The following is a 24,513-nucleotide window of genomic DNA, read 5'->3' as shown; positions in this document are numbered from 1 at the left end:
TCTTCACTGGGTTGCTGGACAGCCGGCCTTGCCGGTCTGCTAGGGATGGTGAGTTCGGCTTCGTGGTCAACCATGAAGACAGTTGCCACTTGTGTATGTATTGGAGGGTCAAAGTTGGTGGTCTCTTCTTCGGGTTGTTCGTAGCTGTTGGTGAACACAATTTGATTTGGTCCAAATGTTTTCTGCATGTTAGACCATTGGCCAATTTGACCTGAAACACCCTACACCCTTCTTTGGCTATGACCGTGCCAGCGAGCTATTGAGTACAAACACAGGATCATTGACCTCAATATCGCGTGACAAATTTGCGCAGTCATGGTACATACTTTGATGATGCCGCCTGCCCTCCACGTGATCAGGGTGGTCGAGAGAGAGCCTTGTTTTGAGCATCCTTTTCATGAGCAGCTCGGCTGGGGCAACTCTGGTGAGCAAGTGGGGTCTGGTGCGGTAGCTGAGCAGGACTCAGGACAGGCGGGTCTGCAGGGAGCCTTCCGGCATGCCTTTCAAGCTTTGCTTGATGGTCTGAACTGCCCATTCTGCCTGGCCGTTGGATGCGGGCATGAACGGGGCAGATGTGACATGTTTGATCCCATTGCGGGTCATGAATTCCTTGAATTCAGCACTGGTGAAACACGGGCTATTGTCGCTAACAAGGACATCAGGCAGGCCGTAGTGGCAAACATGGCTTGTAGGCTTTCGACGGTGGATGTGGACGTGCTTACAGACATTATTACTCATTCTATCCATTTTGAATAAGCATCCATGACAACCAAGAACATTATGCCTAGAAATGGGCCCGCATAGTTCACATGGATCCTCAACCACGGTTTGGAGAGCCACGACCACAAACTAAACGATGCCTCTCTGGGTGCATTGCTCAGCTGAGAGCAAGTGTTGCACTGGTGCACGCATGACTCTAAATCTGAGTCAATGCCGGGCCACCACACATGGGATCTGGCTATGGCTTTCATTATTACAATGCCTGGGTGGGTGCTGTGTAGCTCACAAATGAATGTTTCTCTGCCCTTCTTGGGCAAGACCACGCGATTACACCACAACAGACAGTCCGCCTGCAAGGACATTTCGTCTTTGCGCCTGTAGAACGGCTTAATCGCCTCCTGCATCTCTGCTGGGACGCTGGACCAGCTCCCACGGAGGACACAGTTTTTTTTGCCAAGGACAGTAAAGGATCCGAGCTGGTCCAGGTCCTGATCTGGCGGGCCATAACGGGTGACTTTTCGTTTTCGAATGCATCCATTACCATGAGCAAGTCCGCAGGCTGTGCCATTTCCACTCTGGGGGTGGGCAATGGTAGCCGACTGAGAGCATCAGCGCAGTTCTCTTTGTCCGGTATGTGGCGGATTACATTGTTGTATGACGACAGCATGAGGGCCCATTTTTGGATGCGGGCAGAGGCATTGGTGTTAATCCCTTTGCTCTCAGAGAATAGCGATATGAGCGGCTTGTGGTCAGTTTCAAACTCAAACTTGAGGCCAAGCAAGTACTGGTGCATTTTTCTCACCTCGTAAACGCACACCAGAGTCTCTTTTTCAATCATGCTGTAGGCCCGTTCGGCCTTAGACAGTCTCCTGGGTGCATAAGCGACTGGTTAAAAAATCCCCGATTCGTTAGCCTGTTGTAACACACACCCGACCCCGTATGAAGACGCATCGCAAGCTAGCACTAATCGTTTACATGGGTTATACAGGACAAGCAGTTTGTTTGAACACAACAGATTTCTGGCTTTCTCAAAGGCAGCCTCTTGTGATTTCCCCCATACCCGGTCGTCTCCCTTGTACAGTAGCACATGTAGGGGTTCTAGCAAGGTGATTAACCCGGGTAGGAAATTACCGAAATAGTTGAGGAGTCCCAGGAACAACCGCAGCTCCGTCACGGTCTGTGGTCTCGGCGTGTTCTTGATGGCCTCTGTCTTGGCATCGGTGGGTCTGATGCCACCTGCTGCGATTCTTCTTCCCAAAAACTTGACCTCCGGCATCAGGAAAACACACTTCAAGTGTTTCAACCTGAGTTCCATGTGATCCAACCGACGAAGAACCTCTTCCAGATTCTTCAAGTGCTGAATGGTGTCCCGGCCTGTAACCAGTGTGTTGTTCTGGAAAACCACAGTGTGAGGGACTGACTTTAGCAGACTCTCCATGTTCCGTTGGAAGATTGCTGCGGCCGACCGAATCCTGAAAGGGCATCTGTTATAAATGAACAGAGCTTTGTGCGTGTTGATGCAGGTGAAGCCTTTCGAAAATTCCTCCAGCTCCTGTGTCATGTAGGCCGAGGTCAGGTCCAACTTGGTGAACATTTTCCCTCTCGCCAAGGTCGCAAATAGATCGTCTGCTTTGGGTAGCGGGTACTGGTCCTGTCGCGAAAAACGGTTAATCGTTACTTTATAGTCCCCACAAATTCTGAACGTGCCATCACCTTTATGCAACGGGACAATCAGACTGGCCCACTCATTGAATTCCACCGGCGCGATGATGCCTTCTCGCTGCAGCCTGTCGAGCTTAATTTCCACTTTCTCACGCATCATATACGGTAGCACCCGTGCCTTGTGGTGGATAGGTCGCGTAGTGGGAACCAAATGGATCTGCACTTTCGCCCCCGAGAAGCTTCCAATGCCTGGCTCGAACAAACATGAAAATCTGCTCAGAACCTGGGCACGTGAGGCATCGTCGACAGACGAAAGTGCTCAGATGTCGTCCCAGTTCCAGCGGATTTTCCCAGCCAGCTTCTGCCAAATAGTGCGGGGCTATCCCCTGGCAAAATCCACAGCGGGAGTGTGTGCACTGCTCCATCATAGGAGACTTTGAGTTCTGCGATGCCAATTACAAGGATCAGTTCATTGGTGTAAGTCCTTAGCTTGGTATGAATGGGGCTGAGCTTGGGCCTGTGTGCCTTGTTGCATCACAGCCTGCCGAAGACCTTTTGCTCATTATGGACTGACTCGCACCCGTGTTCAGTTCCATGGATACTGGAATTCTGTTCAGTTCAACTTTCAACATTATTGGTGGACATTTCGTGGTGAAGGTGTGTACGCCGTACACTTCTGCCTCCTCGGTTCGAGTCTCCAATTCAGCCTGATCACAGTGGATCGATCTTCCTCTGCAACGTGGTGGTTTGCAGGGTTTGCAGCTCGCCTGCACACTCGCTGGAGGTGTCCCATTGTTCTGCAGTCGTTGCATGCATTGCGCTTGAAGCGGCATTGATGGGCCCGATGATCACCTCCACAGCGCCAACAGGGTGTTAACTGCCTCGCATTAATGAATGATGGCGGACTCTGGGTCATCTGAGGTCGTGCAGCAGCTGGCGTGTACGTTCTGCCATGTATATTCCTGCTCAAAAACAACGTTATTTTATGCACAGTACTGGCCGAACCCTCTTTATGCTGTGAAATTTTTTTGGTGTTGTTGCTGGTGGACATAAAAGCCTGGGCTATCGTTATGGTTTTGCTCAGATTCGGAGTTTCAACAGTCAGTAGTTTGTGAACGATTACCTCATGGCCAATGCCAAGCACAAAAATGTTTCTCAGCAGTTGTTCCAGGAATCCATCAAATTCGCAATGTCCTGCATGGCGCCTTAGTTCTGCGATGTAGCTCGCCACCTCCTGGCCCTCTGACCGTTGACATGTGTAGAACCGATACCTCGCCATCAAACGCTTTCTTTAGGATTTAGGTGCTCCCGGACCAGTGTACACAGTTCTTCATAAGATTTAGTTGTTGGTTTTACCGGAGCTAGAAGATTCTTCATGAGGCCATAGGTTGTTGCCCCACAGACGGTAAGGAGGATCGCCCTTCGTTTGGCAGCGTTCTCGTCCGCTTCCAGCTCGTTGGCCACGAAGTATTGGTCGAGTCTCTCCACGAAGGCCTCCCAATCGTCCCCTTCTGAGAACTTCTCCAGGATACCAACTGTTCTTTGCATTTTTGCGCGGTTGTTCGTTATCTCATCGCCAATTCATACCCTCATAATAAAGGATGAAACTGAGTACTATGAGCAATGAGTAAGTGTGACCTTAGCTCCTTTAATAAAACTTCGGAGTGCCGGTACCTCGTAAGTGGTCTGCTTATATACAGTGCTCCCAAGGGATGCTGGGATCCCTCGGGACTCCAACAGGTAGGCCCTCTGGTGGCGGTGTGATACAGGATACTAAGGGTTAAATACATAACAGTTCCATCGTTTGTAGTACTGGTTGCCCTCACACACCTCGTTGGTTGCCGACATGACCACCTCTATTATCTCGGCCCATATCTTCTAGTAGGCCTTTGGGGTGGGCTTCCCACACCCTCCCTGTGTCAAATCTGTAAAGTCCTGCCCCTCAGTACAGATTCACACGAAGCATGTAGTGAAGTCAAGGTCACTCTGAACCTGCACCTTTATTTCACAGCTCTGGAATGCTGCACTTGCCTGAGACCTGCCCTTATATACCTGTCTCTTGCAAGTGCACCCCTGGTGGTAAGGTATGCTGGTGGTTACAGGTTATATCTTATTACAGTCATGTACAGCATGTTAGGATACAGTAATATATAATAATGTAAGATACATGACATCACCCTCCCCCAAGGTCTTATTGTCTTTATAGGTTCAGTCTCTCAGGTGGTCTACGCTCTTGCGTGGAGCGTCTGAGTTGTGGTTCAGTTGTTTGCCTTGGTGTCTGTTTTTCTTTGGGTGTGGTTGCTGGTATCTCGCCTGGGCTGTCTGTTTCGATTGGTGTGATTGTTGTTGACTTGCCTGGGCTGTCTGTTGGGATTGCCCTTTCCTCAGGTTGTTCCCTCTGTCTGTCCACCAGGTGTGGTGCGAGTTCCACATTGTAGTCTGCCTCTGGTTCCGCAGTGTTGTTGGTAAATCTGCTTTTTACTTGGTCTACTTGCCTCCGGCAGGTTTTTTCATTGTCCATTTGTACTACCAGTAGCCTGTTTCCTTCCTTGCCCGTTACTGTCCCTGCAAGCCATTTGGGACCCCTGCCATAGTTTAGTACAAACACTTTGTCCCCTATCTCATTCCATCTCCCCCTCGAATTTCTGTCATGGTACTCAGTCAGCTTATGGCGCTTTGCCTCAACGATTTCGTGCATGTCTGGGAGGATTAATGAGAGCCTTGTTTTTAAAGTCCTTTTCATCAGTTGTGTGGGGGGGATCCCAGTCAGTGAGTGCGGACGAGATCTGTATGCCAGCAGCAGTCACGACAGGCGACCCTGCAGCGTGGGACCTTGGATTTTAAGCATGCCTTGTTTAATGATTTGCACTGCTCTCTCCGCCTGGCCGTTGGAGGCTGGCTTGAACGGTGCCGCCTTGACGTGATTTATGCTGTGGTCAATTATAAAGTCTTCAAATTCTGCGCTGGTGAAGCACGGACCATTGTCACTGACCAATATGTCAGGGATTCTGTGTGTTGCAAACATGGTTGCGAGGCTCTCCACAGTGGTGGAGGCTGTGCTCGAGTTTAAAATGGTGCATTCGATACACTTTGAAAATGCATCTACAACTACGAGGAACATTTTGCCCATGAATGGGCCCGCATAGTCTACGTGCACCCGCGACCACGGTTTGGTAGGCCAGGGCCAGGGGCTCAGTGGAGCCTCCCTGGGGGCATTGCTGAGTTGGGCACAAATGGTGCACCTTCGGACGCAGAGCTCCAAGTCCGCGTCAATACCAGGCCACCAGACGTGGGATCTGGCTATGGCTTTCATGAGAATGATCCCCGGGTGCTCGTGGTGGAGCTCCCGGACAAATGCCTCTCTGCCTTGCAGAGGCATGACTACTCGGCTGCCCCACATCAGGCAGTCTGCTTGTAGTGATAGCTCATGCATGCGCCTGTGAAAGGGTTTTAATTCCTCGGGGCAGGCATCGCGAGCCTCTGCCCAGTTACCGGTTAGGATACATCTTTTTACTAAGGATAACGTGGGGTCGCTGGCCGTCCAGGCTCTGATTTGGCGAGCCGTCATGGGCGAACCTGTGGACTCAAAGGCATTGATTGCCATGACTATCTCACAGTCCTGTTCATCAGACTCTTCCGTGGTCACCAGGGGTAGCCTGCTGAGTGCGTCGGCACAGTTGTCTGTGCCTGGTCTGTGCTTTATGGTATAGTCGTAGGACGCCAGCATGAGTGCCCACCGTTGAATTCGCGCCGAGGCATTGGCGTTTATTTCCTTGCTCTCAGATAGGAGGGACGTGAGGGGCTTGTGGTCGGTTTCTAATGCGAACTTGGCCCCGAAAAGGTATTGGTGCATCTTTTTGACACCGTACACGCACGCGAGCGCCTCCTTCTCTACCATTCCGTACCCGTGCTCTGCCCGCGAAAGTGACCTGGAGGCATAAGCTATGGGTTGTAATTTGCCCGCACTATTGACATGTTGCAAAACTCACCCGACCCCATACGCTGATGCATCACATGTGAGAACTAGCTTTTTACCTGGGTCAAAGAAAGTCAAAACACTGTTGGAACACAGAAGGTTGCGTGCCTTATTGAAGGCGCGTCCCCCCAAAACCAATCGCACCCCTTCCTGAGTAGCACGTGGAGAGGCTCCAGCAGCGTGCTTAAGTTCTGCATAAAGTTGCCAAAGTAATTGAGCAGCCCGAGAAAGGCGTGCAGTTCTGAGACATTCCGGGGCCTGGGTGCCAGACGAATTGCTTCTGTTTTGGACTCTGTTGGGTGGATTCCATCAATGGCAATCCTTCTGCCCAAAAATTCAACCTCGGGTGCGAGAAACAGGCACTTAGATTTCTTGACTCGTAGGCCTACCCGATCCAACCGCTTTAGTACTTCCTCCAAATTACGGAGATGGGAGTCGGTGTCCCTGCCCGTGATAAGTATGTCGTCTTGAAGTACAACCGTCCCCAGGATGGACTTGAGCAGACTCTCCATGTTGCGCTGGAATATGGCAGCTGCCGACCTGATGCCGAATGTGCATCGATTGTACATGAAAAGGCTTCGATGTGTGTTGATGGTGGTGAGTAGCTTGGATTCCTCGGTCAATTCTTGCGTTTACCTCCAGCCAATGTGGCAAATAAGTCCTCCGCTCTGGGCAGCGGGTACTGGTCCTGTATGGAGACTCTGTTTATGGTAGATTTGTAGTCTCCACAGATTCGTACGGATCCATCAAACTTCATGACTGGGACGATGGGACTTGCCCAGTCGCTAAATTCCACAGGTGATATAATGCCTTCCCACAGAAGCCTGTCGAGTTCATGTTCAATCTTTTCCCTCATCACATCGTGTACAGCTCTGGCCTTGTGATGGACCGGTCTAGCATCCTGTGTGATGTAGATTTTGACTTTGGCCCCTTTGAAAGTGCCCACACCTGGCTGAAAGAGATGTTCAAATCGCTTTATAACTGTTGAGCAGGAGGTCCGTTCCTCTAATGACATGGCATGGACATCATCCCATTTCCAGTTTAGTTTTGCCAGCCAGCTTCTCCCCAGCAGTGCTGGGCGGTCTCCGGGGACAATCCACAGGGGAAGTCGATTCACTGTCCCTTTGTGTGTGACAGATAGCATGGCGCTGCCGAGGACTGGTACGATTTCTTTGGTATAGGTCGTTAGTGGGGTGTCGACCCTTGTGCATTTTGGTCTGTCTCTTTTATGCGGCCACAGTTGTTCAAATTGTTGAGCGCCCATGAGAGATTGACTCGCTCCCGTGTTCAGCTCCATGTTGACAGATATCCCATTGAGTAGGACCCTCATCATTATAGGAGGCGTCCTGTTGTAGGAGCAGCGGCCATTGATCGTGTTGACCCGCTGTATATCGGTATCCCGGGTACTGTCCCCACCATCTTCTGGTCCGCTTTCTGACCCATCCGATTTGTATACCAGCCGAGCTGCCGTTTTTTTGCACATGCGGGCCAAATGCCCTGTATATTCACAATTTCTGCAAATAGCCTGCTGAAATCGACATCCCCTTGACGAGTGCCCACCCCCACACCTCCAGCACAGACCTGTTCCATTGTTCAAAGTGTTCCCAAAGAATGAGCTGCGTTTGGTTGATCTCTCTTGAGCTTCTCTCAGTTTGGAGTTGATTGCTCGCATTGTGGGTTGATGAGGTGTGAACGGCCATTCCTGTGGCCCTTGATGGCTTCTGCCTGCTGTCGAGAGCCTGTTCTCCCGGTTTTGTCTGTGTGTGGGGGTAGCAGCTTGTTTCGTGCTGTGAACTTCTTGTTCCAATATTTCGTTAGTTGTCGTACCTGCATTGTAAATCAACCTCGTTTCTTCTTCCCCTACCAAGAATGTCTGTGCAACCAGTGCTGCTGCCTCTAAGGTCAGGTTCTTGGTCTCTGTGAGCTTTCGGAATATGCCTGCGTGGCCTATTCCTTCAATGAAAAAGTCTCTCAGCATTTCTTTCCTCAGTTCATCAGAGAATTCACATAAACTAGCCAACCTCCGAAGTTCCGCCACAAAGTCAGGTATGCTCTGGCCCACACAGCGTCTGTAGTTGTAGAACCTGTGTCTGGCCATGTGTAGGCTGCTCACTGGCTTCAGGTGGTCTCTTACCAGTGTGCTCAATTCTTCAAACGACTTGCTTGCTGGTTTCTCGGGTGCCAACAGATCCTTCATTAAAGCGTATGTTTTCGAGCCACAGTTGGTCAAGAGATGGGCTCTTCTCTTGTCTGCCTTATCGTCGCCTAACCAGTCTTTGGTTACAAAGCTTTGCTGGAGCCTTTCTATAAAGTCCTCCCAATTGTCTCCCGCATTGTACTTTTCATCTGATCCGTTGTTCGCCATTGTGTGGATTCTGTAATCCCGTAACTTGTCGCCACTGTAAAGTTCTGTCCCCTCAGTACAGATTCACATGAGGCATGTACTGATGTCAAGCTCACTCTGGACCTGCACCTTTATTTTACAGCTCTGGAATGCTGCACTTGCCTGAGACTTGTCCTTATATACCTGTCTCTTGCAAGTGCACCCCTCATGGTAAGGTATGTTGGTGGTTACAGTCTTATTACAGTCATGTATAGCATGTTAGGATACATTTATATCTAATAATGTAAGATACATGACAAAATCACCCCAGCGTAACTCGACCTCCTGCAGGAGGGAGGCATTTGCCTCGTCTGAGAACCTCCTGGCTCTTTTGCGCCCTCCAATGTGCTCCTCTCCCACCTCACTGCTCTCTCCAGCGTCAGTCTCAACAGCGTGCTGTGATGCCGCCTCCTCTCCCTCCATTATAGGCCAAATTCCGGCAAATATGTGGCTGGTGACATCTAATTTTTGTTTCCCTATTTGCTGCAAAGCTCTAAGTCTCCCTCCTTCCTCCCAAAACAGCCACACCACAACCACACACGTCTTCACTCCCTCTCAGCTCCCTCTCTCTCTTTCTCCGCTTCTGTGCATGTCATGATGACCCTTGATCTCCTGAATTGCGGGAATCGAGTGTTGCCATGCCGTTGCTAAGGATGGTGATACTTTGCAGCAGAAGGTCAGCGAGATTTAATGCTACCGCCCATTTCATATCGCTCACGGTAATGCCCAATTTAAAAAATGGAGACTCGGTGCTTTTAGAATGGACGAGAAGTCGGCGATATGAAAACCCATTTTTACCGCCCATGGCGGAAATAACACCCATTTTTGGGCGATAAGCACAAAATTGTAAAATCTAGCCCCTGATCTGTCGCTCCTTCCCTCCTGATTGCCGGGGAGAGTCCCCAGCTGCGGCCTCCTGCTGCTGGTTTTCCCACCCGGCAGCCAACCAGCCAGCCAGTCTGTCAATTCCCCCGTGATACCATACTCCCCCGCACCCTCCCCACCTCCCCATTATTTCCACTGGTTGGCAAAAGGAAATAGACTCAGGATTATCACTAGAAGAACAAAGTTAGAAGAAACGTCTTCACACAGGTTTATTCGAATGTGGAGTGCTTTATAACAAATGGCTATGAAGGATTATAACATCACTTCGAAAGGAATTAAATAAGTCTTTGGAAAGGAAGAATATAAAAGGATATGGGGAAAGTGCACGGAGGTGAGATTAATAATAGATTCCTCCAATTAAGGAGTTAGCACCAACATCGGCTCGATGGGTCAAGTGACTTTTTTCTGTGCTATAATTTCTGTGATTCTAAGATTTTATGACATCCAGTGTGGGACTACAGGGCTATTTTGGAAGAGTCAGAACATTCTTTGCCTGATTTGCCAATTACCTGAAAAATCAGATAATTGACCAGTTTTTCTAATGGTCCAAATTTTCTTCACTTTTTTGGGGGGCAAAAAATGTTTTGCATCTATTTCTAAATCTAGCAGTTTAACCACTTATAGGATACATGTCCAATCAAATCTAGATATGAGATATTCCAACATGACTGAAATAAGACTCAATTGATTATATTGTCTGCATTGCAAAGAGAAATTGTTCACAATATCACAATATAATGCATTTTACAGAAATACATCATGACAATTGTATTAGTGTATTAATATGAATGAAGAGTACTGAAAGACATGCTTGCAGAAATTTATGATGTGAGAAATAATTTATAGTTATGAAATGACAATACAAACAACTTGCTACATTATTATAAATCGAGCTCACATGTGACAGATAATTCCACAAATGAAAAATATCCTGCTCCCTATGAGAACACTGTTTGTTCATAGCCCAGTAGAAAACCGGTTTTGTTATTAAAGAGTTAAATATTTTAAAGGTAAAATTAATATTATCTTATATTTCTTTTGTATTGTTTCTATTTTAGTGCCGGTTTCCTAACCAGCATTTCATACCTTATATGTCCTATCACCTGCCAAAGCGTTTCCACTATGCCAACAACATTAGAATAGACAAAGAGGTCCATCTGTACTTGGACAGACAGTGGCTGGCTGGACGGTATGTCATTTCATTTATTCATGCATTTTCTGATTTATAATCTGCACTCTGGACTGCCTGCACTATACTATGACTCAGCTGTGGCTCAGTGGGTAGCACATTAGCCCCTGGGTCAGAAGGTTGTGGATTTAATTCCCACTCCAGAAACGTGAGCACAAAATCTAGTCTGGCACTCCAGTGCAGTGCTGCGGGAATGCTGCACTGTTGGAGGCGTCGTTTTTCAGATGAGACGTTAAACCGATGCCCTGTCTGCTCTCTCAGGTGGACGTTAAAGATCCCACGGCACTATTTTGAAGAAGAGCAGGGAAATTATCCCTAGTGTCCTGGCCAATATCTATCCCACAATCAACATCACTAAAATAGATGATCTGGTCATTATCACATTGCTGTTTGTGGGAGTTTGCTGTGCACAACATTGGCTGCCGTGTTTTCCACATTACAACAGTGACTACATCCAAAAAAGTACTTCATTGGCTGTAAAGCACTTTGAGACGTGCGGTGGTTGTGAAAGGTGCTGTACAAATGCAAGTCTCTCTTTTTTTACCTGCAGACATCCACCTCTCTCTGATTGCTACTGTTTGGTTGTCTATAATGCAAACCAAGAATTATACCATTTCCCCATCTATTTCCTAACTCTACCCTTATGGATATTGTCTTAATGCAACTGCCATAGACATCCTTCCGTTCTAGCGCGGTGATAGAATACTTTACTAACACTGCCACCTTATCTCCCCTTCTCATTTTCCCTCCCTATCTCTCCTGAATATTATATATCCAGACATATTCCTACTTCTATCTAAGTTTAGGCCACGTCTCCGTTCTTGGTACTATATCATATCCCTCCATAGTTATTGATGCTTTTAACTCTTCCATTTTGTTCAGAATGCTTTCTATATTCACGTACATACCACTCAATCTTGACTCTTATTGTTTTGGAACATCGACCTTTTTCTACCCAAGTTTTCTCATTCAGTTTTTTTAAACTTTCGTTGCCCATCAACTTCAGTGTTTTAATTCTCACTACCTAATAGCCAACTTATTTCTCTTTATTTATTTCAACCTAGCCTTCTGCTTCTCGTCTAATAAATTTATGAATCTTATTTTCTCTCTCTCTCTCATCTAAAACCTAGGCATCCTCACCATATTCTGTATTTGCTCTCTCTTTGCAAGGACATTACCCTGCTGTTTTGGTTCCGATGAAGACTGTTCCATTGCAATAGCCTTCTCGATATAGCATTCTAGATATCGCTCCATTACTCCAAGAATGTGAACCCTTCCCTCCTGCACCAAACCTGCAGCCACATGTTAATCTTCCTAACTTGTCCTTTCCTTGACCTATCCAGTGCATGGCACAGGATTCATCCTGGAAATTCGTACCCTTGAGGTTTCATTTTCCAATCGAATGCCGAACTCCTCAAATTCCTTCTTCAAAACCACAAATATATTTCTATTTATGTCATTTGTTCCAAAGTGGACCATGACTTTTGGCTGCTTTCTCTCCCTTCTGTCCTTTACCCTGACAGGGACAGGAGGGTGTGACTACTAGTAAGGAACGTACGGGGACTCAGGATGGTGTGATGGAAGAGCCTCAGCTCTTGCTCTTGTCCAACAGGTTTGAGGCTCTTACTTCCTGTGTGGACAAGAACAGGGACTGCAGTGAGGATGAGCTAACTGACCACAGCACCATGGTACAGGGGGCCATTCAAGTGGGGGAGTAAAAAGAATCGTTGTAGTGGTAGGAGACAGTATAGTCAGGACTCCTGGTCATGATTGCACAAATGGCTATCTATACTCCTGATTGTAGAATCCCCCACTATTATCTATCTTCTATTCTTGTCGTCTACCTGCCTCCACCCCCTTGGGTAGTCCTTTGCTCTGCTGTGCTGCAGTATTGCTCAGGACCACCCTCCTCTGAGATTCTGTTGTCCAATATTTATCTATTGAACAGTTCCAGCATCCAGGGTTTCCGTGCATCTGTGAGTTCTGTCTCCCTCTACTGCCACTGAGGATGGCTACCCACTTCTCTCTTTCTACATTACCCTTATGTCTTGAACAGTTCAGCAATATTTCTTGGGTCATCATCCTAGGCAGTCCCTCGAATCGAGGATGACTTGCTTCCACGTCAAAAAGTTCACAGGTGTTTCAATGAAGGACCTAAAATTCCAGGTCCCGAACTAAATCTTGAAGAGTGGAAGATGTCTGTGTGTGGATTTTTTTAACGTGGAGTGCCGGTTACACACCAGCCAGCACATGGGCTTGACAGAGTTTGGTCTTGGTCCAGTGGCAAGGGTTAACCAAGACGACTGGAGACCAGCTCTGCTGCACGGACCTAGTGCGCACACAATATCGCAGTGTGGGCTGGCCCGAGCTGCCCCTGGACCCTTGTCTCTTCTGGGACCTGATCACGTCCCTCTACGATCTCTCGCCGCTCCTTCGCCCTGACCTAGCTGCTCCTGATGTATCTGCCCACGCTACAATCACCGACCTGGACCATGATGATGTCCCTCTTCGCTGCTGTTGCTCTCCTGCTCCCTGGAGTGGTATACTGCCACGCTGCTCCTTCCGCCCCCCCCCGGCCTGTGAGCACCAGTCAGTGTACTCAATATCCTATCCAACAGCACCTCAAGGCTGAATTCTTGGCCTGGAAATTCCAGCCTTCCCGGGTCCGTACGGAGTGTCTACGGATCTGGGAAGGCATCACAAAAGTTGGCTTTCAGTGCATAATGCGCATGCGCTGAAAACTGGCTTTTCTGATCTAACAAGCTGGAGCTTGACAGATCTTCCACATATCGGGAGCAAGGACATTTGCAAGGGCAAGATTGCAGGATTTACCCATATCTTGCCCAGCAAATGTCCTCAAAATCCTTGCGCCTGATAAAAGCAGGCACATAGCCTACTTTTATAGGTGTAAAGAGTTTAAAAACATACAAAAATATAATGAAATTACTTTTGAAAACCCTGCCCACTATGTTAAATTTATTTTAAACCATAGTTTAAAAAACTTTTAAAAAACTCAAAAATAAATTTCTCTAAGATATTTATTACTTTAATTTCAATTAATTTTAATTATGTGAGGTGTATTTTTAATTTTTAATTTGGTGTTATTGTGTTTGTTTTTTTTCCTCAATTAATAGCAGAGAGCTCTTAGATACGGAGTTCCCATTGCTATTAATTGAGAATACTTTACCTGTTGGTTGAGCAGTCACACGTGACTGCATCTTCTGTGTGGAAACCTGGAGGACGGGAGTGCGCTTCGCAGCGGGGGAAGAGAAGGCCTCCCTAATGGAATCTCACGCTCCTCCCGGACCACCAGGTTCTTGTGCAGAAATTTTTCAGATCAGAGGCACCGCAGCCTCTGACTGCAATTTCAGCCCCCTTATCTTGAGATTGGGCTCTTGCTACTCAATTCAAATTTATACTCTTAACTTACATAAGACGATTTAATTTCCACTGTGAGTGCAGAACTAGAGAACAAAAGTTCAAAATTAATAATCCTTAAGTGAGACTGGAAATTAAAATAAATTCTTCCTCCCTCACAGAGTCGCAGCTATGTGGAACAGATTTCAAAAAGCAGTTGGTGCAGTTTAAATTAACTCCTTCAAAACATTCCAGGATGCTTAACTTTTAGAAGAGATATGCAAAATGGAAAAGGAGGAGGGATAGCCCTGATAATAAAGAATGGGATAAAGACAGTAGAAAGAAAATATCTTTCTGTCCTTTTCCATAGCTAATCTAAAACTTATGATACAATGATCACTGTTCCCTAAATGTTCACTGACTGACACTTGCTCCACTTGACCGACCTCATTCCCCAGAACCAGATCCAGCAATGCCTCCTCCCTCGTCGGGCCGGAAACATACCGATCAAGAAAGTTCTTCTGAGCACACTTCAGAAATTCTCCCCCCTCTCTGCCCTTTACACTATTACAATCCCAGTTTATACTGGGATAGTTGAAATCCCTCATTATTAGTACTCTGTAGTTCTTGCACCTCTCTGTAAATTCTCTGCAAATTTGCTCCTCCATATCTTTACTGCCTCTCGCTCTCGCTCTCCCCGCCTCTCGCTCTCCTCGCCTCTCGCTCTCGCTCTCCCTCTCCCTGCAGCTCACTCTCTTCATTCAAACTGTCGCTCGAACTGGTCCTGGCCGATGAATCGGAAGCATTGAAGGCAACGTGTGGAGCCGGTTCCAGCCAGTGATATTTGTCCGGGAGAGAGAGAGAGACAGACAGGCAGACGGGGAGGGGGGGAGAGGGGGGAGAGAGAGAGAGAGGCAGTGGCATGGGGGAGAGAGAGGGGGTGAAGAGAGAGGCAGAGAGAAAGAGTGGCAGAGAGAGAGAGGCAGAGGGGAGTGGGAGAGGCTGGAGGGAGAGGGAGAGGCTGGGGGGAGAAGGAGAGGCTGGTGGGTGGAGGGGAGAGGGAGAGTCTGGGGGAGAGGGAGAGGCTGGGGGGGGAGAGGGAGAGTCTGGGGGAGAGGGAGAGGCTGGGGGGAGAGGGAGAGGCAGTGGGGAGAGGGAAAGGCAGGGGGGAGTGAGAGAGGCAGGGGGGAGTGGGAGTGGCTGGTGGGAGAGGCTGGAAGGAGTGGGAGAGGCTGGAGGGAGTGGGAGAGGCTGGGGGAGTGGGAGAGGCTGGAGAGAGCGGGAGAGGCTGGGGGGAGTGGACTGGAGGGAGTTGGTTGAGGCTGGAGGGAGTGGGAGAGGCTGGAGGGAGTGGGAGAGGCTGGGGGAAGTGGGAGAGGCTGGAGGGAGTGGGAGAGGCTGGGGGGAGCGGGAGAGGCTGGAGGGAGCGGGAGAGGCTGGGGGAATGGACTGGAGGGAGTTGGTTGAGGCTGGAGGGAGTGGGAGAGGCTGGAGGGAGTGGGAGAGACTGGGGGAAGTGGGAGAGGCTGGAGGGAGTGGGAGAGACTGGAGGGAGTGGGAAAGGCTGGAGGGAGTGGGAGAGGCTGGAGGGAGTGGGAGAGGCTGGAGGGAGTGGGAGAGACTGGAGGGAGTGGGAGAGACTGGGGGAAGTGGGAGAGGCTGGAGGGAAGTGGGAGAGGTTAGAGGGAGTGGGAGAGGCTGGGGGACGTGGGAGAGGCTGGGGGAAGTGGGGGAGGCTGGAGGGAGTGGGAGAGACTGGGGGAAGTGGGAGAGGCTGGAGGGAGTGGGAGAGGCTGGAGGGAAGTGGGAGAGGTTGGAGGGAGTGGGAGAGGCTGGAGGGAGTGGGAGAGGCTGGAGGGAGTGGGAGACACTGGAGGGAGTGGGAGAGACTGGGGGAAGTGGGAGAGGCTGGAGGGAGTGAGAGAGGCTGGAGGGAAGTGGGAGAGGTTGGAGGGAGTGGGAGAGGCTGGGGGAAGTGGGAGAGGCTGGGGGAAGTGGGGGAGGCTGGAGGGAGTGGGAGAGTCTGGAGGGAAGTGGGAGAGGCTGGAGGGAGTGGGAGAGGCTGGTGGGAGAGTGAGAGCGAGCGGCTGGGGGAGAGGGAGAGCGAGAGAGGGAGGCTGGGGGGAGAGGGAGAGGGGGAAAGGCTGGGTGTAGAGCAAGCGCGAGAGAGAGGCTAAGGGGAGAGGGAGCTTGAGAGAGAGGCTGGGAGGAGAGCGAGAGAGAGAGGCTGGGGGGAGAGGGAGAGCAAGAGAGGGAGGCTGGGGGCAAAGGGAGAGGGAGGCTGGAGGCAGAGGGAGGCTGGGGCCAGAGGGAGGCTGGGGGGAGAGGGAGAGCAAGAGAGGGAGGCTGGGGGCAAAGGGAGAGGGAGGCTGGAGGCAGAGGGAGGCTGGGGGCAGAGGGAGGCTGGGGGGAGAGGGAGAGCGAGAGAGGCTGGGGGCAGAGCGAGAGAGAGAGAGGCTGGGGGCAGAGCGAGAGCGAGAGAGAGGCTGAGGGGAGAGGGAGCTTGAGAGAGAGGCTGGGGGGAGAGTGAATGAGGCTGGCCGTGGGGGGGAGAGAGAGACTGGGAGGGGAGTTGGGGATCAGAGGGGAGGGAGGGAACTTAGGAAAGACGATCACATTCTTCCAACCCCCTACAAGGGACATCATTGGAGTGGATGGTATCCAGAAGTCACAACACTGTCACTATTCACTTCATACCCAATAAACCTGTTAACAATCCATACACAATGCCCCATCTATGGTGGGGTGGGGTGGGGAGTGGGGGGGGGAGGGTGGAAGACCGCACTTGCGCTGGGGTAAGGCACTTCGGCTGGCGGAGAAGTACACTTGCACTGGGGTAAGGCACTTTGGCTGGCCCTTGCTGTCTTCTGGGGAACTCTGTCCTCTGTTGCTTCAGGAAGTCAAAGTGGATCAAGTTACAATTTGCAAAGTCAGTAAGACCTTGGGATGGGCGGTTCCAGTTTCACATTCCTGTGAAACTTCAGGGTGTGGCTTATCCTCCAAGGGGACCAATCATAGACAAAGGGTGGAGCATGTTGCCCATTTTTGCAGTACAAATAAGTGCGTTCATATTTAATACACAGGTCTCAGTTATTACCATACCATACCATCATATTCCCATGTGGCTATTTGTGCCGGCAGCTCACGTACATTGTTTACGATGGCGGAGCAGACTCAAGGAGCCAAATGGCCTACTCCAGCACCTACGTTCTTAAAAAAGGGTTGATTAAATATATGTATGAGTAGCTGAATGTTTTAGAGGTTAAAAATAGACTTAAATAATCAAATAGTCAGCAACAAAGACATGCATTTATATAACACTTTATCATGGCTCTCAAAAACACATCGAATGTGCTTCGCACATGATGAATTGGTGTTGTGTACACAAATGGAAATTTTATGCACAGCAAGAGTCCACATTCATCAATCATCAGTTCCTGTGTTATTCGTGCTGGAGAGGAAGGTTTGTCTGTGAATGGCAGCCAGCTAAGGGTGAAGCCTAATGGCAATGTAGCAGCCCAATAGTTTTTTACTTGTCTTCAACATCAGTTTTATTGGTCATTACCCAATGACTGTGTGTTTATATATGTGTTGTTAATTGAAATACAGCAATAACTTCAGCCACATCTAAAATATCTCAGCTACTTCATATTGTTGTATGGTACTCCAGTCTGAAGTACAGTCATTAGTAACTTTCGATATCGAATTGTATCATTAATAAAGATTGATGATGTGGGACGTGGAATGGATACATAGTCTGAACTTTTGGTTACATTTAGAATTCAAGAAATATTCCCTAAGGAGATTAAAGATGCTGGATTTTTGGTTTTGCCATTTTCGGGGCGAAAACAGAGGTGGAGCGGGAAAATTACCGCTCGATTAACGTTTGCGGTCTGGGGTGAAATTTTTGCCATCTGGGCCCTGTGCCAGGGTAGCGCAAAGGAGGTGTTGTACAACTTTCGCGGTGCAAAAATGAGAACATCGCCAACTAAAGTGCAGGGCCGGGAGTGCTCCGAGAGAGGCCTTGGGAGGAGGAAAACAAAACAAAAGAAAATCACAAAAGCATTCTAAAAACATTACCCACACCACCACAACACAAATTGCTACAAAAAAATAAAAGAATAAACTCTGGAACTTACCTTTTTTACAGTTTATCCACCTCACCGCCATTGGCAAGGCTGGACTGCTGTGTTTTCCCTGGTGGTCATCGCGGGGTGCACTTTGGGGCGTACAGGTCGGGTGTGAGTCCAAACTACTGCTGGTGTTACAATGAGAGGTGATGCACACCTGGTGCAGCTCATCCCGGCGGTGCTGAAGCACCGCAAAACCCGACCGGAGGACCGCGACAGGACGCAAAAGACGTCACCGCCCCATTTCTCGCCATGGAGGGTCAAAGGACCCAAAATTCCAGCCCACGAGGTTCAGTCCATGATCCTCATACATAGTTTTGGAAAGAACAGGCTAGATTTAACTAAAAGGTCAAATGTTCTTACTGAAGTACTGAGGGTAGACTGCAGATACTGAGGTTTCATCCGCCTACTTAAATGGATGTTAAAATCCCATGGCACTATTTACAGAAAAGCACGATATCCTGGCCAACTTTCCACTCTTAACCAATACCATTGGGAAAAATGCATTAACTGGTCATTAACTAGCTCATGTGGGATGTTGCTTCACAATGGCCCCGCATTTGTCTGAGTAACAATGATCACTGTGCTTCAACAAAAGTAATGCACTGTGTTGTGTTTTGAGAGATTTCTGCATAAAAGGTGCCATGTGTGCCATATAATGCAATGCTTATAGAATTATAACTGCTTAAAGGATTTTTGCATATAGTTATGCCTGTGTTCTCTTTAATTAAACAACTATTTTTACAAGACAAAAGCAAAGTACAGCGAATGCTGGAAATCTGAAATAAAAACAGAAATGGTAGAAATACTCAGCAGGTCAGGCAGCATCTGTGAAGAGAGAAACAGTTAATGTTTCAGGTTGATGACCCTTCGTCAGAACTGAAAAAAGTTAGAGATGTAACAGGTTTTTAAGCAAATGTCGGGGCAGGGAAAGGGGGGAGGGGAGGAAAGAACAAAAGGGGCAGTCTGTGATAGGGTGGAAAGCATAAGAGATTAAGTGACAAAAGGGATGATAGTGCAAGGCAAAAGGAGATGGTAATGGGACAAGTTAAGAAACAAAAGATTAATCTAGATAGGGTGTAACTGGAAATGGCAGAATCATCAGCATCTGCCATGGGAAAGAGAGAAAAAACAGAAAAAACAATAGGGGGCAGGGGTTACGGTCTGAAATTTTTGAACTCGATGTTGAGTCCAGAAGGCTGTAAAGTGCCTAATCGAAAGATGAGATGCTGTCCCTTGAACTTACATTGAGCTTCATTGGAACAGTGTAGGAGGCCGAGGACAGAGCAATCAGAGTGGGAGTGGAGTGGAGAATTAAAGTGACAGGCTACCAGAAGCTCAGGTTTACGCTTACGGACTGAACGGTGGTGTTCTGCAAAGTGGTCACCCAATCTGCGCTTGGTCTCCTCTAATCGTGAGCAGTTAATACAGCTTTTATTTTTTATAAACTATGGATAAAGATAACCAATTTGCAAATCATTGTACTATTCCCACCAAATTATTCATTCAGCAATTCAATTGAACAATATAGTAGAAAATGTCACAAAATGATTAATTTTGCATTAAAGCATTTTGGTTTTGAAATTTGCTGCTGTTTCTGTGTGAAATATAAGTGATTGACAGCATCTAGTTTGATCAGAATTAAAAACAGGTAATTTGGGAATGCTTAACCTTGGATCAGGAAGTTATAAGATCAGAGCAAATGGAAAGCTGTGCTTGGGGTCGTTAAATATGGCATTGAGTGTACATGGAAAGGAAAACAATATGAAATGGTAGAAATATATTTTCCAAATAATTAATAATTATTGAATGCTATTTATAGTGCATTTTTGGTATCCTAAATCTGTTCAGAGTTCTGGACTTTGAGAACCTTTTAAAATACAGCAGACAGCTGTATTTTAATGTTATCATTTAATATCAGAGGTTACAACTGACTACACTTCAGACTGGACTGCCATACAAAAAGTGGCTGAAATTACTGCCTGAGTACTTTATCTTCATGCCAGGTAACAACATATACATGAACATGTATTCACTGGGTAATGACCAATAAAGTTGATATTGAAGAGAAGTTTAAAAAAAGCTATTGGGCTGCTGCATTCACTGCCACTAGATAGAATATTGGTTGCTATTGTTATTATTGAGGAATCAAAATTCCTCAGCAAACTTCCACCATAACTCCGGTGGGAGTCGGCCGAATGGCTCCGAAATAAGCCATGACCTGGATACACCAAGTTCCAACCTAAACTGGGATTTCTCACTTGGGCTTGTGAGAGGCAGAGTTTCTATCCACCCATTGCAAGGCCAGTGATGTGGAGGGGATGAGCCTGAAGACTCCCTACACTAGGAATTCTTGCTTTCCCAAGCTATATGATACGTGACATGTGTCTGGAGGCCACAGGGATGTGCAAATGGGCCTGCTAGCAGCGTCCAGGCAGGAAGTGGATAGTGAGCAGGTGCCAGAGTTTCTGGCAGCATTTGCTCGTTCCATGCAAATCAAGCACCCTCATGTTGACTCCGTATTCTCTGGCAGGACCAGCACTGGATGTTATCAACGTTTTCATGCCATTAATCTTCATGATCCTCTATCTTTTCCATTCTCCACTAATTTATTGTTGTTCTCTTACAAAGTTTCTGTTTTTTAAAAATATTTTCAGAGATAAGTTGACATTCAATTTCTGTGGTGGTGGAAATCATGGCTATGATAATGAATACAAAAGCATGCAAGTAAGTAAGTAGATATGTATAACAGTGTACAGGTCGCAATTGCCATATTGAGGGATGGCTCCCTCTGTCCTGTGTGTAGTTAGAATGCATTTTTTACAAAGATGTTATGATTTTGGTACACATAACCATACAATCTCCAATTTGTTGCAAATTGACACTCTTAGGTTTATTTCCTGTTTTTGCATTCCTGGTGCAGAGTTTCGCCCACCATGAGTACATATTAGAAAATTGCACAGTGCATGATTGTCCAAAATGGAAATCATGGGAGCACAGAAATTTGCCTTTACCTTTCAGTCTACTTAGACATATCACAAAGTTGGCTAATGTGGGAAGTGGAAAAATTCATAATGGTGCAGTCGGATGTGGTGTTTTGAGGTTGGGGCTCAGCAAATTCTTTGGCCAGAGTAGTGGCATCACAACTCTGCAACTGGCAATGGATCACTTGACCTCAGAGTGGTTGATGCTTACACTGAGGGGAAGTAACTTTATGAGTATATTTTCCAGCGGGGATTTTCACCCATTAGGTGAGCATGTCATAAACTTTGGATTGCATTGCCAACAATCTTCTGGCTATAATGATACAATCATGGGCAATGTGGACCTGAAAGTCTGATATGCACTTCCAACAATGAGGATCCCCACCAGGAGTGTTGACTTGTGACGTTACCCCATGAGTACACAAATTGACAAGAAATATTCTATTTAGCAGAAAAACATTTACCATCTTGATGAGTAGAAAAATATAATACTGTTGTCCTCAGGGATTTCTGGTATATAAGCCAAAAATTGTTGGAAGTAAATTGGTACAAATTTGAGGTTTTAAAAATAGTGGTGCTCATGCAACCCCATCATAACCTTCTATTGCAAATTTTACCACAGAATCAGGCCCTGTATAATTCGAGAATTTTTCTTTTGCTAGATATGAGGACAATAATTCCCTTTTAATATGCGCTTTCCCTATTTAATAAACAAATTTGTGTATTTTTTCTTGTATTAACTATCTTTTCCCTTGATGGTAAATTCCAGGCTATCTTCATAGCTAATGGGCCAGACTTCAGATTCGAGACAGAGGTTGATCCATTTGACAATATTGAACTCTACAACCTGATGTGTGGTAAGTGCTTTCATATTATAAACACGTCTTCTGTAAGTGAATGGTTTTATTACAGCTGATCCACCACTAATGTTGCTGTAAATAACATGTATCTTTGTAACTGCCTTTGTATGCTAAGGATTCTCCATAATGTACTTGTCTTTAATGTTTTTGCAGTATAACTACTTCAGAATGTCTCGACTCCAGAAGGTAGTGACTCAAAATATCCTGAAGCAATCATACCTTAACAGTGAGGACTAAAAAAGATAGTGAAATCACATTGGATTGCATTTTCTTTTGTAGTGACACCAAGGGTGGGATTTTCTACTTGCCGTTTTCGGGGTGAAAATGTAGGCGGGGGGAGAAATCTTTTGCCCGATTAATGTTAGCGATTAATGGATTTATTTTCATCATTTCGGTCCTGGCACAGCGCAAAAACGGGAACCTCGCCAACTAAAGTGCAAGGCTGGGAGCGCTCCGAGAGATGTCTTGGAAGGGGGAAAAAAAATTCACAAAAACTATCAAATAACATTGCCACCACCCTTACAATACAAAACGCTACAAAATTAAAAATTGGAACTTACCTTTTTTACAGTTTATCTAACTCACCGCCACCAGTAGGGTTGGCGGTCATCGCGGGGCGTGTTTCGGGGCATACAGGTCGGGTGCGAGTCAAAACACGCAGCGGTGTCGCAAGGAGCGCCGTTGCGCACACCCGGCGTAGCTCTTGCCGGTGGTGCTTCTAAGCGTCGCCGTAAAACCCGACCGGAGGATTGCGACATGGCGAAAAACAGCTGAGCGCTCCATTTTCGCCGCGGAGGGTCAAAACCCGGTGAAACCCAGAGCACAAACCACCCGAAAATCCAGCCCAATCATTCTCCACAGTGCAGATGTGAAAAACTCTCTTTGCTCCTAGGTGAATGTAATGGGACAGTTAGCTATTACAACTTGTTGTGTCTGAATTTTAGGGTTTTCTAATGAACTGTTCCATCTTGCAATCGTTTCACTCCACGTCCTGTAAGTTGACCTTATGCCCTTTGCAAACCAGAGTACTAGCTTTTTTTTTTTGCCACTATGGAGATCTCATACTCTACAGGATTCACATAATCCGAGATTGTCAGTACCCGCTGCCCTTACCTTCCCTCCAAGCCAATTCGGAACAGTATAATCAAAACATCACATTCAGACTCTGAATTAACTAACTTGATTTATTTATAGAATTCAACAAATTTAACACATACAGAACAGCACAATGTAAAAAAGAGTATTCGCCCCCTCTGTAACATTTTCAAAAGTTTTAATAGTTTTTATTCAAATTGCATCACAGTGCACAAGCAGAGTTTTAGAGTTGGCAGCCACAATTGGAGCTAATGCAAGAATATTAGACATTTATGTACAGCACACGTGCAAACATTTCGCCCTGGACTTCAACTGTTCCAGTGCAAGGAAGACATCTGTTTTAATTATGTTATTGGAAAACAATGTTTTCCCTTTCCTCAACCAACTCGCTCTACTTTCATTGGACAAACAAGGACCATTATTAGCAGCCCCATGTGCAATAATATACATGCACTGGAAAAAACAGCATTTTAAGCTGTTCTGACAAGTATTGTAACTCAGAAGTAGAATTAAACATAAGTTTCTATTCTAACACCGCCATTTGCAAATTATTTTAGAATGGTGCTTCAGCTCTCGGCTGACAGCAGAGCTGCCATTTCAAATTCAGTGCCAGACAGAATGTTTTGTTATATTGCCAGCAAGTTGTGACCTTTTTTTTTCCATTTTAATTTGTACAATTTGCTACTGAAGGGGGCAGCACCGTCCCCCCCCCCCCCCCCAAGGGTTCATATGAAGGTTGGCTCTTTTTTGTGCGAGTGGACATTTAGCAACAAGACAAAACCTAACTTCAGTAAGGAAGTTGTGCTACGAACTTTGTGCAGATGTGAAATTGAAATATTAAACGATCTTCCATGTGGCCTGCAGCACTGAAGCATTTATTGCCATAAATATCTGTTAAATCCAGTGCGAATGAACATTAAATCAGATCCTGTGTCCAGCAAGTTGTTCAGAGGAGATCGAGATTCTCAATGTCGTAAAATATAAAAGTTGCTTTCATTTTATAACATCTACCACAACAACAACAACTTGCATTTATGTAGCGCCTTTAAAGTAGGAAAACGTCCCAAGGTGCTTCACAGCAGTGTTATCAAACAAAATTTGACAAAGAGTAGGTCTATAATTATTTTTGTGTTATTTTAAGCGAAAGATTTACAGTACCATAAGAATATAAGAGACCATGACCCCGATTTTTGGCTTTACAACCAGGTGGGTATGGGCAGTTGCACAATAATAATTCGGTGCAGCAGTGACCACCCTATTCCTGCTGATATC

At 46.9% G+C, this 24,513-nt stretch overlaps 1 protein-coding gene across 1 annotated transcript in view; it reads left to right on the top strand.

Moving 5' to 3' along the window:
* Positions 1–24,513, top strand: part of LOC139266612 (ectonucleotide pyrophosphatase/phosphodiesterase family member 3-like) — a 179,129-nt gene that overhangs the window by 74,132 nt on the left and 80,484 nt on the right. The window contains exons 15-17 of the mRNA XM_070884205.1: positions 10,685–10,815; positions 20,960–21,029; positions 22,056–22,143. Of these exons, the coding sequence (XP_070740306.1) occupies positions 10,685–10,815; positions 20,960–21,029; positions 22,056–22,143 (289 nt within the window). The remainder of the gene's footprint in view (positions 1–10,684; positions 10,816–20,959; positions 21,030–22,055; positions 22,144–24,513) is intronic.

Source organism: Pristiophorus japonicus, chromosome 7, assembly GCF_044704955.1.
Source record: "Pristiophorus japonicus isolate sPriJap1 chromosome 7, sPriJap1.hap1, whole genome shotgun sequence".
NCBI lineage: Eukaryota > Metazoa > Chordata > Chondrichthyes > Pristiophoridae > Pristiophorus > Pristiophorus japonicus.
Note: the sequence above shows the minus strand (reverse complement) of the source record. Positions and strands in the feature narration are given on the sequence as shown.